General features: G+C 45.1%; 1 protein-coding gene across 2 annotated transcripts in view; it reads right to left on the bottom strand.

Moving 5' to 3' along the window:
- The window catches only part of dlg2 (discs, large homolog 2 (Drosophila)), a 1,568,664-nt gene that overhangs the window by 14,848 nt on the left and 1,538,213 nt on the right, over window positions 1–15,603 (bottom strand). Inside the window, exons 25-26 of one of the 2 annotated variants that reach the window (XM_070892045.1) lie at window positions 9,443–9,552; window positions 1,678–1,749 (exon numbers count right to left, since the gene is read on the bottom strand). In XM_070892045.1, coding sequence (XP_070748146.1) covers window positions 1,678–1,749; window positions 9,443–9,552 — 182 coding nt within the window. The remainder of the gene's footprint in view (window positions 1–1,677; window positions 1,750–9,442; window positions 9,553–15,603) is intronic. The other variant, XM_070892046.1, reaches the window with a different exon arrangement.

Here is a 15,603-nt window from a genome sequence, read left to right as displayed (position 1 = left end):
GATGTAATAGCAATGCATTTGGAAAGCAGTGACAGGATCGGTCCAAGTCAGCATGGATTTATGAAAGGGAAATCATGCTTGACAAATCTTCTAGAATTTTTTGAGGATGTAACAAGTAGAGTGGACAAGGGAAAACCAGTGGATGTGGGTATTTGGACTTTCAGAAGGCGTTTGACAAGGTCCCACACAAGAGATTAGTGTGCAAAATTAAGGCACATGGGATTGGGGATAATGTACTGGCATGGATAGAGAACTGGTTGGCAGACAGAAAGCAAAGAGTGGGAATAAACGGGTCCTTTTCAGAATGGCAGGCAGTGACTAGTGGGGTACTGCAAGGTTCAGTGCTGAGACCCCAGCTATTTACAATATATATTAATGATTTAGACGAAGGAATTGAATGTAATATCTCCAAGTTTGCAGATGATACTAAACTGGGTGGCAGTGTGAGCTATGAGGAGGATGCTAAGAGGCTGCCGGGTGACTTGCACAGGTTAGGTGAGTGGGCAAATGCATGGCAGATGCAGTATAATGTGGATAATTGTGAGGTTATTCGCTTTGGCAACAAAAACAGGAAGGTAGATTATTATCTGAATGGTGACAGATTAGTAAAAGGGGAGGTGCAATGAGACCTGGGTGTCATGGTACATCGGTCATTGAAACTAGGCATGCAGGTACAGCATGCAGTTAAGAAAGCAAATGGCATGTTGGCCTTCATAGCGAGAGGATTTGAGTATAGGAGCAGGGAGGTCTTGCTGCAGTTGTACAGGACCTTGGTGAGACCACACCTTGAGTATTGTGTGCAGTTTTGGTCTCCTAATCTGAGGAAGGACATTCTTACTATTGAGGGAGTGCAGCAAAGGTTCATCAGACTGATTCCTGGGATGGTAGGACTGACATATGAAGAAAGACTGGATCGACTAGGCTTATATTCACTGGAATTTAGAGAAATGAGAGGGGATCTCATAGAAACATATAAAATTCTGACGGGACTGGACAGGTTAGATGCAGGAAGAATGTTCCCGATGTTGGGGAAGTCCAGAACCAGGGGTCACAGTCTAAGGATAAGGGGTAAGCCATATAGGACTAAGATGAGGAGAAACTTTTTCACCCAGAGAATTGTGAACCTGTGGAATTGTCTACCACAGAAAGTTGTTGAGTCCAGTTCGTTGGATATATTCAAAAGGGAGTTAGATGTGGCCCTTACGGCTAAAGGGATCAGGGGGTATGGAGAGAAGGCAGGAGTGGGATACTGAAGTTGCATGATCAGCCATGATCATATTGAATGGTGGTGCAGGCTCGAAGGGCCTATATAGAGTTCAAAGATCTGATTTTGTATAAGAGATGTGAGTGAACACTGTTTTAACAGAGACACTGGAAAACAGAACGTGTGTGACTTAAGAGCAGGGAGCATGCACTGGTTTTGTGAAGCATATGTCTCAGTAACTTTCATACTGGTTTTTGTGTCGTATGAAGTTTTAATAAAGACCTGATCCTGCCATTACTACAACTGAGTGTGTGTGTAATCTGACATTTAAGGCAACAAAACGAAAAAGAACTAGAAAGCAGTCCAAAATTCACCAGCAAAGTTGCCACAACTGCAGTTAATGGCCACTGGAAATGTCTGCAACGCTAACCGAGTCAAATTGATCTGGACGGCATTGGTGGTGCAGCACTCACCTTCCATGCAACACCCTCCTGGTGGCGTTGCTGGAGGGATCTGGGATGAAGTTTCTGTCCAGGTGAGTGAATCTGTGGAGCTCGCAAGGAATTGAGGGCAATGAAGAGGTCTGAGAATTAAAGGGACTATGCACACTGAAGCAATACAAAATAAAATGCAGTGAATCAATACATTTTTCAGCCCTTTCTGCCTTCTAAAAAATATTCAGTATTTAAAAGAAGTTCCGAATGTGAATATTCAGCTGTTAAAGCTGAATTACCTTCCTAACATCAACAAATGGGAAAACTGCCTCAGGACTAACACAAATGGCTCAGCAAACCAGGGAAGGGGCACCAAGGGTCTCACACGCAGCACTCCAGCTTTGTGCAGGGGGGCAACACTGCAAGAGCAGCCTTTTACCCACAGAGACCAGGAGATCCAGAAAGAATGATGTGAGAGTACATCACTAAGGCCGTCACTGCCAGATGTGTCACCCCCACCACCTGGCTCCAGTGCCCAAAGAAGCTTCATGACCTCAGACCTCTGGCCAAGGATGCATCTTCAAAAGCTGTCTACTATCAACTGCACGACTAGCCTCACACACTGCTCAATGTACGACCCTCAATCACTTACCTACCAACAATCTCCCCATTCCTAGCCGCACCTCACCCCATTGGAGGAGACGTTGCTGGCCATTCTTGGCAGGAGCATGGTTGAGCCCTTGGCCAGAGGCTGGGTTGCAAGGATACAAGATGCTGGTATCCTCTTGCGTTATCCTACTTCTGGCATGCACCTCTTGATTTCCTGCCTTCCCTCACCACAACTCCACCCTTTTGCCTTCCTCATTTCACACACCCAAGAAATGCAGTCTGTCCAGCCAGTGAGTCAACAAGGAGGGGCAGCCTGGATATCCATCTCGGATATCCCAGCCAAAAGGGGGCTGTCTGGGATGCATCCTTCCATCTGATTCCTCCTCTTTGGCTTCCTACTCTTCTGCGTCTTTCTCTTCCCTCTGCAAGCAGATGCAGACTCTGAAAAAGTGCAACATCCTCACTGACAGCTGGGAATCCCCGGCCAAAGACTGCCCAAACTGGAGAAAGTGCATCTGGGAGGGCGTCGAGCACCTCGAGTCTCATCGCCGAGAGCATGCAGAAATCAAGCGCAGGCAGCGGAAAGAAACTGTCCCGCCCACCCTTTCCCTCAATGACTATCTGCCCCACCTGTGACAGGGACTGTGGTTCTCGTATTGGACTGTTCAGCCACCTAAGGACTCATTTTTAAGAGTGGAAGCAAGTCTTTCTCGATTCCGAGGGACTGCCTATGATGATGATGATGTAAGCAGATGCTGTAAATCTGAAATGACAGCATAAAATGTTGGAAATACTCAATAGCTCAAGCAGCATCTCGACCTGAGATGTGAACTCTGTTTTATCTCTATGGATGTTGCGTGACCTGCTGAGTATTCACAGCATCTTCTGTCTGCTCAAAGGCCTTCATTTACCATCCGAGTCCTTGCAAGCATCCAGCCGCACACCCTACACACGTTAAAAACGTTGCTCATCTATTGCAGCAAGCCACCACTACAATAAAATCAAAAAAAAACAGTCCAAACCCTTAACTTCAAACTTACCTGAATGATGCATGTGTCCCTTTAAGAGTTGCAGCCATCACCACTGTCAGCCTGCTTGCACGCTTGGTTAACCTGGCTTGCTTCGGACCCAGTGCTCAGGTCGAAGGTCGCATTGGGTGATGTTAAGTTGGCATTGCACACCGATTGACAACACTGCCACAATTGTTTTTCCAAGGCGCTTCCAGTTACCGGCAGTGCAAAAGGGGAGGGGAATGTGGCGGGCATCGCAGGGCCCGCCACCAGCTGGTGAAAGAGCAGGGCCCGCCACCAGCTGGCGAAAGAGCAGGGCCCGCCACCAGCTGGCGAAAGAGCAGGGCCCGCCACCAGCTGGTGAAAGAGCAGGGCCCGCCACCAGCTGGTGAAAGAGCAGGGGCCGCCATTTCATCACCATTTTCATGGCACGAGAGAATGTCGATAACATGATTTTTGTCTTGATTTCACAAAAGCCGTGCAAACATAGAGCATAAGTACACTATTGTAATCCAGAGACATTGATAAAGAGAAAAAATAATTTCAAAATGTATTTTTCACTGATAAGCTCAAACCCAATATAATCTCCTTGGTTAAACCCTTTCAGGAACAGGATTGGATTTTCTGTAGCAAAGCATAAAAATGCTTTGTAATTTTAAGGAAAGTGGAAAGAAAAAACTTGTATTTATATCGTGCCTATCAGGCCCTCAGGAGAACCCAAAGTACTTCATAGCCAACAAGGTGAAGTGCAGTCATTGAAGGGCAGATACAGCAACATGGCCCCATTAAAAGCAATGTGATAATTGACCAGTTAATCTGTTTTTGTGGTGTTGGCTGAGGAATAAATATTTGTCAGGGTACTGGAAAAGCTCCCCTACTCTGCTTTGAATAATATCATCTATGTTGATAGGGACAACACAGAATACACATATCATTTGAAGGGAACAACACTGAAAGATTGAGAGGGAACAAGATCACTGAAGGTTGATGACCAATGTGGAGAAACTGTAGCTAAAGCTAACAAGGTATTGAGTTGTATTAATAGAACCATTCAGTATAAATCAAACAACACCATTTTAACACTATACAAGTCGCCGGTCAGACTGCATCTAGAGAAATATGGCCAGTTTTGGTCCCGCCACATGGTGGGTGATAGAATGGCCTTGGAAAAGGACCTTGGCCTATTTACTTTAGAGCAGCCTAGACTTAGAGGTGACCTGATAGAGGTCTTTAAATAATTAAAGGGTTGGATAGCATCCCTGTTGATAGATTATTCCAGTTTAACAGAATAGAGAGAACCAGGGGGCATGAGTTTAAACTATGTAAGAGTAAGAATAGGTTGGATGTTAGGCAGTTCTTCTCCCAGAGATTTGTGAGTCTCCGGAATACATTACCGGCTGGCGTAGTGGGTGCTAACTCCATGGCTGTGCTTTCTCCACACGTGGCGGGATCGATGCGGCCGGGGTGGTGACATGTGGAAAGCCCGCTCCCGACTCGAGCCCGCTCTCTGTCCCGAATCTTCCAATGATTGTGCTTGTTAAGCCCATTCTGCAGGCTTCCCGGCCAATTAAGAGGAAGCCAGTCTAATGATATCATTCGATGACGTGTCATCAGTCAGTTTCCTCAAAGGGACCATGCCCACAATGGTTTTGACAGTTCTTCTGTCAGTGTCCTGCACCATTGAGGTGCGGCAAACACTGAGAAGCACTGCACAGCAGTGCACAGCTGCACCCAGCTCTCCCATAACTCTCTCTAGATGCTTATGGAGGGATCACAGCACGCACGTAGGTCCTTGTCCTTTCCCATGGGTGAAAGAGACCTCCCCACGACATCAATGCAGCCTGGTTGCACATTGCACAGAAGGGCACAAGCAGGGATGTCATCAGGTGGACCATGCTGCAGTGCGCGAGCCTTTCAATGATCTCAGTAGATCATGAAACGTTACTGCAAAGCCACACTCAAACCTGATCCTGCTGTGCCACTCTGCCTTCCCTACTCTATCCCTGCACATCTTTTCTCATACCAACTTACGTTGCACCTCCACCCATCCCTCTCTCTGTCTATCTACATTATCAGTTCCCAATTTCACTAGCCACCCCTCACACTCACCCTCATCCTTGTCCAATCATACCAACTAACAACACACAAGGGTAGGTACTTAGGTCTTTTAGCCAACGTTCCTGTATAGTTAATGTTGATGTGTTGTGAAACATTTAAATTTTTATTTTCTGCACTTTGTGTTTTTGAACAGATTTGTGGGCACCTTTGGAAGTGGCTTAGTGAGTTGCAGTGAATGGTAAGACATAGGGCATCCCCCACAATGGTGATGAGTGTGAAAGGAATGGGTTGGACATTGCAGGCATGCTTTATGGAGCTGGTGTGGGGTGGTGCCAACCTATGCATCATGTGGCAGTCAGAGTGTACAGAGTGAAGTGAAGTAAATGTGGCCATGGTGAGGTGGGTTTCAAGCTGGATCCCAACCTGTTGTCAATCAGGGTCATTTTGAGAGCGGGCCCGCCACCAAACCTGCACTCACAGGGCTGGGAAGGTTATGGCCGCTGTGTGCCTTCAAGAGGGAGCTGGACTGTTTCTTGACTGGGAAAGAGATTGTATCATATAGAAGGTAAGTGAATTTACAGATTAACACTTGGTCCATATAATCTCCTGGATGTTTTGATTGCGTGAAGTGGTCGGAGAAGAATTTTCCATCGAATTTATCTCTTATTGGCCCTGAGTATTTTTCTTTTTTTTTTGCCTCTCCCAGGAACTTATATGGCTGCAGGAGGGTGTGGGAGGGGTGGGTGTGGGGGGTGGGGGGAAGATGTGTTTAGTCACGATGATCCGGCCAAAACAAGGTTGAAAATCGGCATCCTTCTGTCATCCTATATGTAACTACTTTATAAGATTCGGCATCATAATTATATAGAAATCACTTTTACAGATGGTCTAATACAGACATTTATAATTGGGAATTCTGAATGTTGGTCAGCAAATTGTCCAGAGAGATTAACATTGGGCTCAATTTGCCCAAATTATCTGCGTCGTCTTTTTGGTGTGCACCGTTTTTTTTTGGAGTAAATTCAAATCTCCAAGTTTCCTCAAAGTTTCTGCCCTTGCGTAATTCACTTAGGTAGGATTTTTTTAGGCTATGATTTTTTTTACCTCATTGGGGTCGTAACCTGCTACCCGCGCCAATTCTGCCTATTTAAGCAAGTTTGGCCAGCTCCGATTTACTCCAATCTTTCTTAGGACGGCGTATGTGACCGCTCTGGAAAAACCTTCTGGGCAGTTGACAAAATCGGCGCAGGTCAGAGAATCAGTGCAGCAGATGCAGTTCCACGGCCCGGACAGCAGCAGCAGAGAGGGAGAGGGAGAGGGAGAGGGGGGGAAGCCTTTCGGCCAGGGCTAGCAGCGGCAACCAGCACCAGGAGGAGGGAGGCCTTTCGGCCAGGGCTAGCAGCGGCAACCAGCACCAGGAGGAGGGAGACCTTTCGGCCAGGGCTAGCAGCAGCAACCAGCACCAGGAGGAGGGAGGCCTTTCGGCCAGGCCTAGCAGCGGCAACCGGCACTGGGAGATGGGGGGAGGGAGGCATTTCAGCCAAGGCTAGCAGTGGCACAGGACACCGGGAGGGAAGGAGGGATAGATTTTTGGCATAAATTCTTTAATAATTTAATGCTGGTAACTTGCTGCAATGTGCAAGGTGCTTGTGCAAGTTGCTATGAGCTGGCCAGAATGTGTTGTATGTTTCACTTTCCAGCCTCAGCCCAGTGTGTCCCTCGTTACCCTGGCAACTCAATCTTTTTGGCGCACATCTGAGGCTCCACCCCCAAAGCTAAAGGACATGCTAGGCGACGCCAAAATCAATAATTCAAACGGGTAAAGTTGGATGATTTTTTTTTTGGCGTAGTTGGGCTCCAAAAGAAACGGGCATAACTCTTCAAGTATGCCAAAAAACGGCTTTGGGGAAAATTGAGCCCAATATCTTAGTGTTAAAGGTAGTGGCTTGAATAATAAATCAAGTAGAATATGCAGATGTACAATACCTGTGCACATCTGTCAGAAAAACTCCAAGCAAACTAAGGTGGCACTGCATAAATATACTAACAATATTCCAGAATCCTTTTTTAATAAAGGAAATGATCCCTGGCCCCTTGCCACTACCACTATGAAGCTTTCAGCAAAGTAAAGATTTCAAGTGGAATGAACTTCTGCAAACTGACAGATTCTTGTTTGCAAGCACCATTAGCAGCCTGAAGTCAATGACACTGACACAGGGAGTGCAAGCTGTTGCCACTGTGTGTGCAGTCTGGACTGAAAAGGCTTTGTTCAAATAATGGATCATTTTGTATCCAACGGAATTTGTCAATCATACTGTTTGATTTGAAATGACATTTTAATTATGATATCCTCACCTATTTTGAAGATACAACCTGTGAAACGAATTTTCTGGATCTAGCTTTGAGCAGATGAAGTGATGTACTAATCTGTTATTCAATAACATAATGCTCAAATTCAAGACTTATGTGACACTAATTTTCAACAAGTGAAAGGACCACATGCTGCAGGGCAGAGCAATGGCATGGAAGAACCCTGTAGTTTATTTAATTACAGATTACTAAACAGCCCTGCCACCAATGCTGCTGTGGGGGACAAGTAGCAGCAGGCAATGGTTTACTTGCAGGCAGACGTTGGGGTTGAAATTTATTTTTTCAGGATCTGGTTTTTGGAGCTCCTATATTTGTATAATTGTGAAACTGAAATCAAAACGGGATCTTGATAATGGCAGACCAGCAAAAGAACCTTCACATATCGCCAAGGAGAATGGAATATCTTCTTTCTTTCAGTAGATCCTCACAGAACATGCATACATGACCTAAACCAGCAAGGGCCAGACAACAATAATATTCACCCTTTATCTCATCTCCCCCAACCATGAGACTTCACATTACATATACAATGATTGAATGACAGAGAATCAGATGTAGATCACCAGCAAATAGATCCACCCATGTGACCATAACAGGATTCCAGCCAGAAAGCAGCCATTGGCCCCAATATTTACAGCAGTGGGGGAGGGGGAGGCCAAAAACGACCTCACAAGGCCAGGGATGCAGAGGTCCTGCCGAACTTAATTTTGGATCCATTCCCTCCTGGCAGCTGACCAAGCTGGTCAGGTAAAAGCAGTGCCAGGAGGCCGCAGCAGGGGATCCCTGGAAACAGTGAACGCCAATTGGGAGGGGGGGGGAAGGTCAGACATCGTGGTGGGAGAGAGGACATCGGGGCAGGAGGGGAGAGCGGATAACGGGACTGAGGGGGGAGGTCGGTGATCAGGACGGGGGAGGCCGAAGGCTTCCTTCAGAGGTCGGGGGGTGGGGTGGGGTTCACTCCTGCTCCTCCAGGGCCACAAGGAATGCTGAAAAAGGTTCTTGCTTTGTGGAGCCACCAGCTCCTGCCTCCCTTTCGCTGCCGAGTTTCATGACCCCTGAGAAACTTGCGCAGCAACAGTAAATTTGAAATCAAGCTCCCAGTTGCATTGTGGGAACCTGATGTTAATGAGGTGTCCCGCCGACTCGGATGCAACAAAATCTACCGGCAGAAAAATAGCAACGTGCGCATGTGCGACAGTTTAGGATTACATTTCATGCATTTGATGGTTGAACCGCCACCCCCGGCCTCCCACCCCAACACTCTCACGCTTGTCATGGGCGGTTAATATCGAGGTCCTTAGCATACATCACAATGATAAGAATGTAATGGGACGATGTAGGATGTAGTGCCATGCATGCACAAAAGTTCATTTGAAGCACTGCTTATTTTATTTTTAGAGATAGAGGCATCTGAATTTGACTTGGATCAATTTCAGGCATTAAGTCAACTAACTCAACTTGGATCCCATTGGGTTTGCAATCTTGTATGGTGCTTATTCACAGTGAGTAAATAGATGGAAATAAGCCATAACTTAGCTGAACATGGGTGAATACCCAGTTACCCAATTAGGCAAACATTGTGATACAGGGTTCCATTGTATGTGAAGTGCTTTGAGATGTTTCTGAGAGACACAATAAAGCACTGTATAATTGCTAATCTTTTCATTGAGACTTGAACCACTAAAGACAGAGACATTAGGTTAACCTATTCTATGGTACTAAACACGGAATATCATAACCAAGGAAAAAATACTTACAGTAATGACTCCACAGACACGGGTTTGATAAAAATAGCAATGGGATAAAGTTGTGCAATTTGTAACCGTTTTATAGCATTTCCTGAAACATCAAGTATGCAATGCTTGCCCTAATGGAAATAAGAAACAGTTTGTTATAATTAGCACACCAAATCTTCTATATTGACAAAGAACTGGTGAGCAATCTTCAGCTACCATACATCATTTATTTTTCAAAGTAACAAGTACGAAAGATTAAGTTGCACAATAATTTGCACTCAAGTGTTCGAGAATGATTTACGTCAAATGATGCCTCTCCATTTAATTCAAAATATATCTACCCGTACACCGTTTTATTAAAAGGATGATTAAGTAATTGTTCTGATTCTGACTTTCCAAGCTGAAAGACAATGGCTGGATTTTGCTGTAGAAATAATGGTGAGGCTAACAACACTCACCGTTATTGAAGTTCCAGCAACAGTACATGCCCAGTTAATGCGGAAATCAGGGAGTTGCACTGGAATTGACAAGCCCTAACTTTTTCTGGCGCTGTTGGTCTCAGTTATTTCGGCTGTAAAATCTGGCCCATATACCCATAAAACTCACCGTACAAAGTTGTCCGTTTCAGTGTAAGTATATTTTTAACGGCATGATAAGTCTTAATTATTGTCAAACAACCTCTCTGGCACACTAAAAATTAACTAACTCCTTCAGATTTTAATTATAGTTGGAGATTATTTTTTTAATGAAATAATTTATTTTAACTTTTTCTTTCTGGCTCTTATTTCTCTTTCAATCCAACCTTTCTTTTCCTTTCTTTATTTTGTTTTCTGTACCTGAATTGAATGAAATATTCTAACTGGGACTTCCTAATTCAGATTCTTCACTGCTCATTGTGGGAACCTGATTTAAATATGTTACTGACTCGGATGTCACAAAATCTACTGGCAGAAAAATGCCAACAGGCGCATGTTATCCACTTTGGTGGCAAAAACAGGAAGGCAGAATATTATCTGAATGGTGACAGATTAGGAAAAGGGGAGGTGCAACGAGACCTGGGTATCATGGTACAACAGTCATTGAAAGTTGGCATGCAGGTACAGCAGGCGGTGAAGAAGGCAAATGGCATGTTGACCTTCATAGTGAGAGGATTTGAGTAGAGGAGCAGGGAGGTCTTACTACAGTTGTACAGGGCATTGGTGAGGCCACACCTTGAATATTGTGTACAGTTTTGGTCTGCTAATCTGAGGAAGGACATTCTTGCTATTGAGGGAGTGCAGCGAAGCTTCACCAGACTGATTCCCGGGATGGCAGGACTGACATATGAAGAAAGATTGGATCAACTAGGCTTATATTCACTGGAATTTAGAAGAATGAGAGGGGATCTCATAGAAACATATAAAATTCTGATGGGATTGGACAGGTTAGATGCAGGAAGAATGTTCCCAATGTTGGAGAAGTCCAGAACCAGTGGTCACAGTCTAAGGATAAGGGGTAAGCCATTTAGGACCGAGATGAGGAGAAACTTCTTCATTCAGAGAATTGTGAACCTGTGGAATTCTCTACCACAGAAAGTTGTTGAGGTCAGTTCGTTAGATATATTCAAAAGGGAGTTAGATGTGGCCCTTAATGCTAAAGGGACCAAGGGGTATGGAGAGAAAGCAGGAATGGGGTACTAAAGTTGCATGATCAGCCATGATCATATTGAATGGTGGTGCAGGCTCAAAGGGCCGAATGGCCTACTCCTGCACCTATTTTCTATGTTTCCATGTTTCTATGTGTGACACTTCAATCTGATTGGTTAAGCAGATACAAAATTGCTTGCTCTCTACACACGGGCCCCAGATCCCCTGTAGCGGGCGCTCTAAAATGGCTCTCTAATTACAGTAAGTTCCAGTGCAAAATTTCATAGAAAGTCTGTGGACAAGTATAAGTAACAGCTCACACTGTTCGTTTGTCACGAAGAGTAAAATATGGCCCAATGACATTGTTGCTGACACACGTGTGCAGCATACACATTTAAAACAAATCCCTTTAAATTCAATCCAGCAAAGTTTACATCACATTATCAACAACTATGTGACTTGTGATTTTTGCTATGGTGAGATTCTGAAAAATATAAATGAAGCAATCCAGCTCCAATGCTGTGTAGAAACTGTATTTTTCATCACTTTCCTGCATATATGTGCAATAAACAAGTTAGTTTAGAAAGACATCATTGGACGTTGAGGAGTAGGGAACACAAGGCCAAAGGTCACACAGCATTTTAATCCCTAACTGAAACAAGGCTGTATGGTTATCCTTGCAGATTTTAATAAATTATTCTAGACCATTGCTACGTAAGTCTGTTGATTTAATGTTTTATTTTAAATTGTGCTAAATTAAGTCCAACAATAATTGAGACCTGGCTCAAAAAAGGACAGGATTGGATATAGGGTGCTCAGGAAAGTTAGGGAAGGAAAGATAGGAGGTGGTGTGGCAGTATTGGTTAAGGAAAATATTACAGTGCTGGAGAGAGAGGATGTCCTGGAGGGATTAAGGACAGAATCAAATGGCTAGAGTTAAGCAATAATAGAGGTTCCATTACACAACTAGGTGTATTCTATAGGTCACCAACCAGTGGGAAAAATATAGAGGTGCAAATTTGCAGAGGAATTACAGAGAGATGCAAGAACTATAGAGTAGTGATAATGGGGGACTTCAACTATCCTAGTATAGACTGGGATAGTAATAGTGTAAAGGCCAAAGAGGGGGAAGAATTTCTGAAGTGTGTTCAGGAGAACTTTCTTGATCAGTATGCTTCCATTCCAACGAGGAAGGATGCATTGCTGGATCTAGTTCTGGGGAATGAGGTAGGTTAAGTGGAGCAAGTGTCAATAGGTGATCATTTAGGAAACAGTGATCATAAGATTTAGATAACTATGGAAAATGACAGGGAGCAATCTAGAAAAAAATACTTAATTGGAGGAAGGCAAATTTCAGTGGGATGAGAACAGATCTGGCCCAGGTAAATTGGAATCAAAAATTGGCAGGCAAAACTGTAGTGGAACAATGGGCTGCCTTTAAAGACTAAATAGTGTGATACAATCCTGCCAGAGGGAAAGCTAGGGTAACTAAAGTCAGAGCTCCCTGGATGACGATAGAGATAGAGTCTGAAGCAGAAAAATGGCGCATATGACAGATGCCAGGCCGAGAATACATCTGAAAATCAGGTTAAATATAGAAAGTTCAGAGGAGAAGTGAAAAAGAAAATAAGAGAGGTAAAGAGAGGGTATGAGAATAGAATGATGGCTAACATAAAAAGTCTTCTTTTGGCAAATAAATAGTAAATGGGTAGTAAGAGGAGGGGTGGAGCCGATCAGGGACCAAGAAGGAGATCTACGCATGGAGGCAGAGGCTGAGGTACGAAATGAGAACTTTGCATCTGTCTTCACCACCATAGACATAGTGAAGGAGGAGGTAGAGGAGATACTGGATGGGATAAAAAAATTGATAAAGATGAGGTAGTAGAAAGGCTATCTGTATTTAAAAATAGATAAGTCAGCAGGACCAGATGAGTTGCATCGAGGATGCTGAGGGAATTGAAGGAAGAAATCGCAGAGATACTGGCCATAATCTTTCAATCCTCCTTAGAAACAGGGGTGGTGTCAGAGGACTGGAGAACTGCACATGTTACACCCTTGTTCAAAAAAGGGTGTAAAGATAAACCAAAAACTATGGGGCCAGTCTGTAGTGGGGAAGCTTTTAAAAACAATAATCAGGGACAAAATTAACAGTAATTTCGACAAGTGTGGATTAATTAGGGAAAGCCAGCATGTATTTGTTAAAGGCAAATCGTATTTAACCAACTTGATCGTACTTTTTCATGAGGCAACTGTTATATATGAAAACTTGTATTTACTCTGTACAGCCACTAGAAGGCTCATCCCCTGGAGTCCCAAGGGATCCCATAATCCCTTGAGAGTACAGGTATTTAAGGAGGCTTCACAGGTTGAAGAGGCACTCTGGAGACCTGCAATAAAAGACGAAGGTCACACTTTACTTTGAGTGCACAGTGTTCAATCTGACTCTTTCTCCATACACTACAACTGGCGACGAGATACAGATAGTGAGCGCAAAGATGCAAAGAACAGTGGGCATCCTGGAGAAATTCTCAGAGAGAGATGATTGGGAAACTTTTGTGGAGCGACTCGACCAATACTTCATGGTCAACGAGTTAGAGGGGGAAGAGAGCGCTGCCAAACGAAGGGCGATCCTCCTCACCGTCTGTGGGGCACCAACGTATGGCCTCATGAAGAATCTGCTCACTCCAGCGAAACCCACGGAGAAATCATATGACGATTTGTGCACACTGGTCCGAGAGGATTTGAACCCGAAGGAAAGCGTTCTGATGGCGAGGTACCGGTTCTGCACCTACAAAAGGTCTGAAAGCCAGGAAGTGGCAAGTTATGTCGCCGAGCTAAAATGCCTTGCAGGACATTGTGAATTTGAAGGACATTTGGAGCACATTTCTCAGAGACTTTTTCGTACTTGGCATTGACCATGAAACCATACTTCGCAAACTTTTGACTGTAGAGTCCCCAACCTTGAGTAAGGCCATAGCGCTAGCCCAGGCGTTCATTGCCACCAGTGACAATACAAAGCAAATCTCTCAGCACACGAGTGCTGCTATAAGTACTGTGAACAAAGTGATGTTGTTTTCGAATCGTAACGTACAGGGCAGGTTGCATATACCTGCAGCTACACGTCCGCAGTTGTCTCAGAGTCCACCATCAAGGGTGATGAATGCAATGCCATTAACACGTTGTTGGCGCTGTGGGGGTGATCATCATTTCCAATCATGCCAATTCAAAGAGTACATTTGCAAGGGCTGTGGAACAATGGGACACCTCCAAGGAGTGTGCAGGCAAGCTGCAAAGCCTGTTAAACCTGCAAACCACCATGTTGCAGAGGAGAACAGATCCACGGAGGATCACAATGAACCAGATCCTCAGATCGAGGAGGCAGAGGTACATGGAGTGCACACATTCACAACGAATTGTCCCCCGATAATGCTGAATGTTGAACTAAATGGACTCTCGGTGTCAATGGAGCTGGACATGGGTGCGAGCCAGTCCATCATGGGCAAAAAGACTTTTGAAAGGTTGTGGTACAACAAGACCTCAAGGCCAGTCTTAACTCCAGTTTGCACGAAACTAAGAACTTACACGAAAGAACTGTAATCGGCAGTGCTACCGTAAAGGTCTCCTACAATGGAGCGGTGCACAAGCCAACACTCCGGGTGGTACTTGGCGATGGTCCCACGTTGCTTGGCAGGAGCTGGCTGGGAAAGATACGCTGGAACTGGGACGACGTCCGAGCGGTATCGCCCGCTGACGACACTTCATGTGCTGTCCGGACCAAGCTTCGGAAGTGCAGATCCACCTAATTCCGGGGGCGCGACCCATCCATCACAAGGCGAGAGCAGTACCATACATGATGAGAGAAAGGGTAGAGATCGAGCTCGACCAGCCGCAAAGAGAGGGCATCATTTCCCCGATTGAGTTCAACGAGTGGGCCAGTCCTATCGTCCCAGTCCTCAAGGGAGACGTCACCGTCAGAATCTGTGGTGATTACAAAGTAACTATCAATCGTTTCTCCCTGCAGGACCAATACCCACTACCAAAGGCCGAAGGCCTCTTTGCAATGCTGGCGGGAGGAAAGACATTCACGAAGCCGGATTTGACTTCAGCCTACATGACACAAGAACTAGAGGAATCATCGAAGGCCCTCACCTGCATCAACATGCACAAAGGTCTTTTTGTTTATAACAGATGCCCATTTGGAATCCGATTGGCGGTGGCGATACTCCAGTGAAACATGGAAAGCTTACTGAAGTCGGTCCCGCACACCGTGGTCTTCCAGGACAACATCTTGGTCACAGGTCGGAACACAGTTGAGGATCTGCAGAACCTGGAGGAGGTTCTTGGTCGACTCAATCATGTGGGGCTCGGGTTAAAACGCTCGAAGTGCATTTTCCTGGTGCCTGAAGTGGAGTTCCTGCGAAGGAAGATTGTGGCGGACGGCATCAGGCCCACCAACGCGAAGACGGAGGCAATCGAGAACACACTGAGGCCACAGAACGTGACGGAGCTGTAGTCGTTTCTGGGGCTCCTGAACTACTTTGGTAACTTCTTACAGGG

Source organism: Pristiophorus japonicus, chromosome 10, assembly GCF_044704955.1.
Source record: "Pristiophorus japonicus isolate sPriJap1 chromosome 10, sPriJap1.hap1, whole genome shotgun sequence".
Classification (NCBI taxonomy): domain Eukaryota; kingdom Metazoa; phylum Chordata; class Chondrichthyes; family Pristiophoridae; genus Pristiophorus; species Pristiophorus japonicus.
This window is presented reverse-complemented; position numbering and strand designations above follow the sequence as displayed.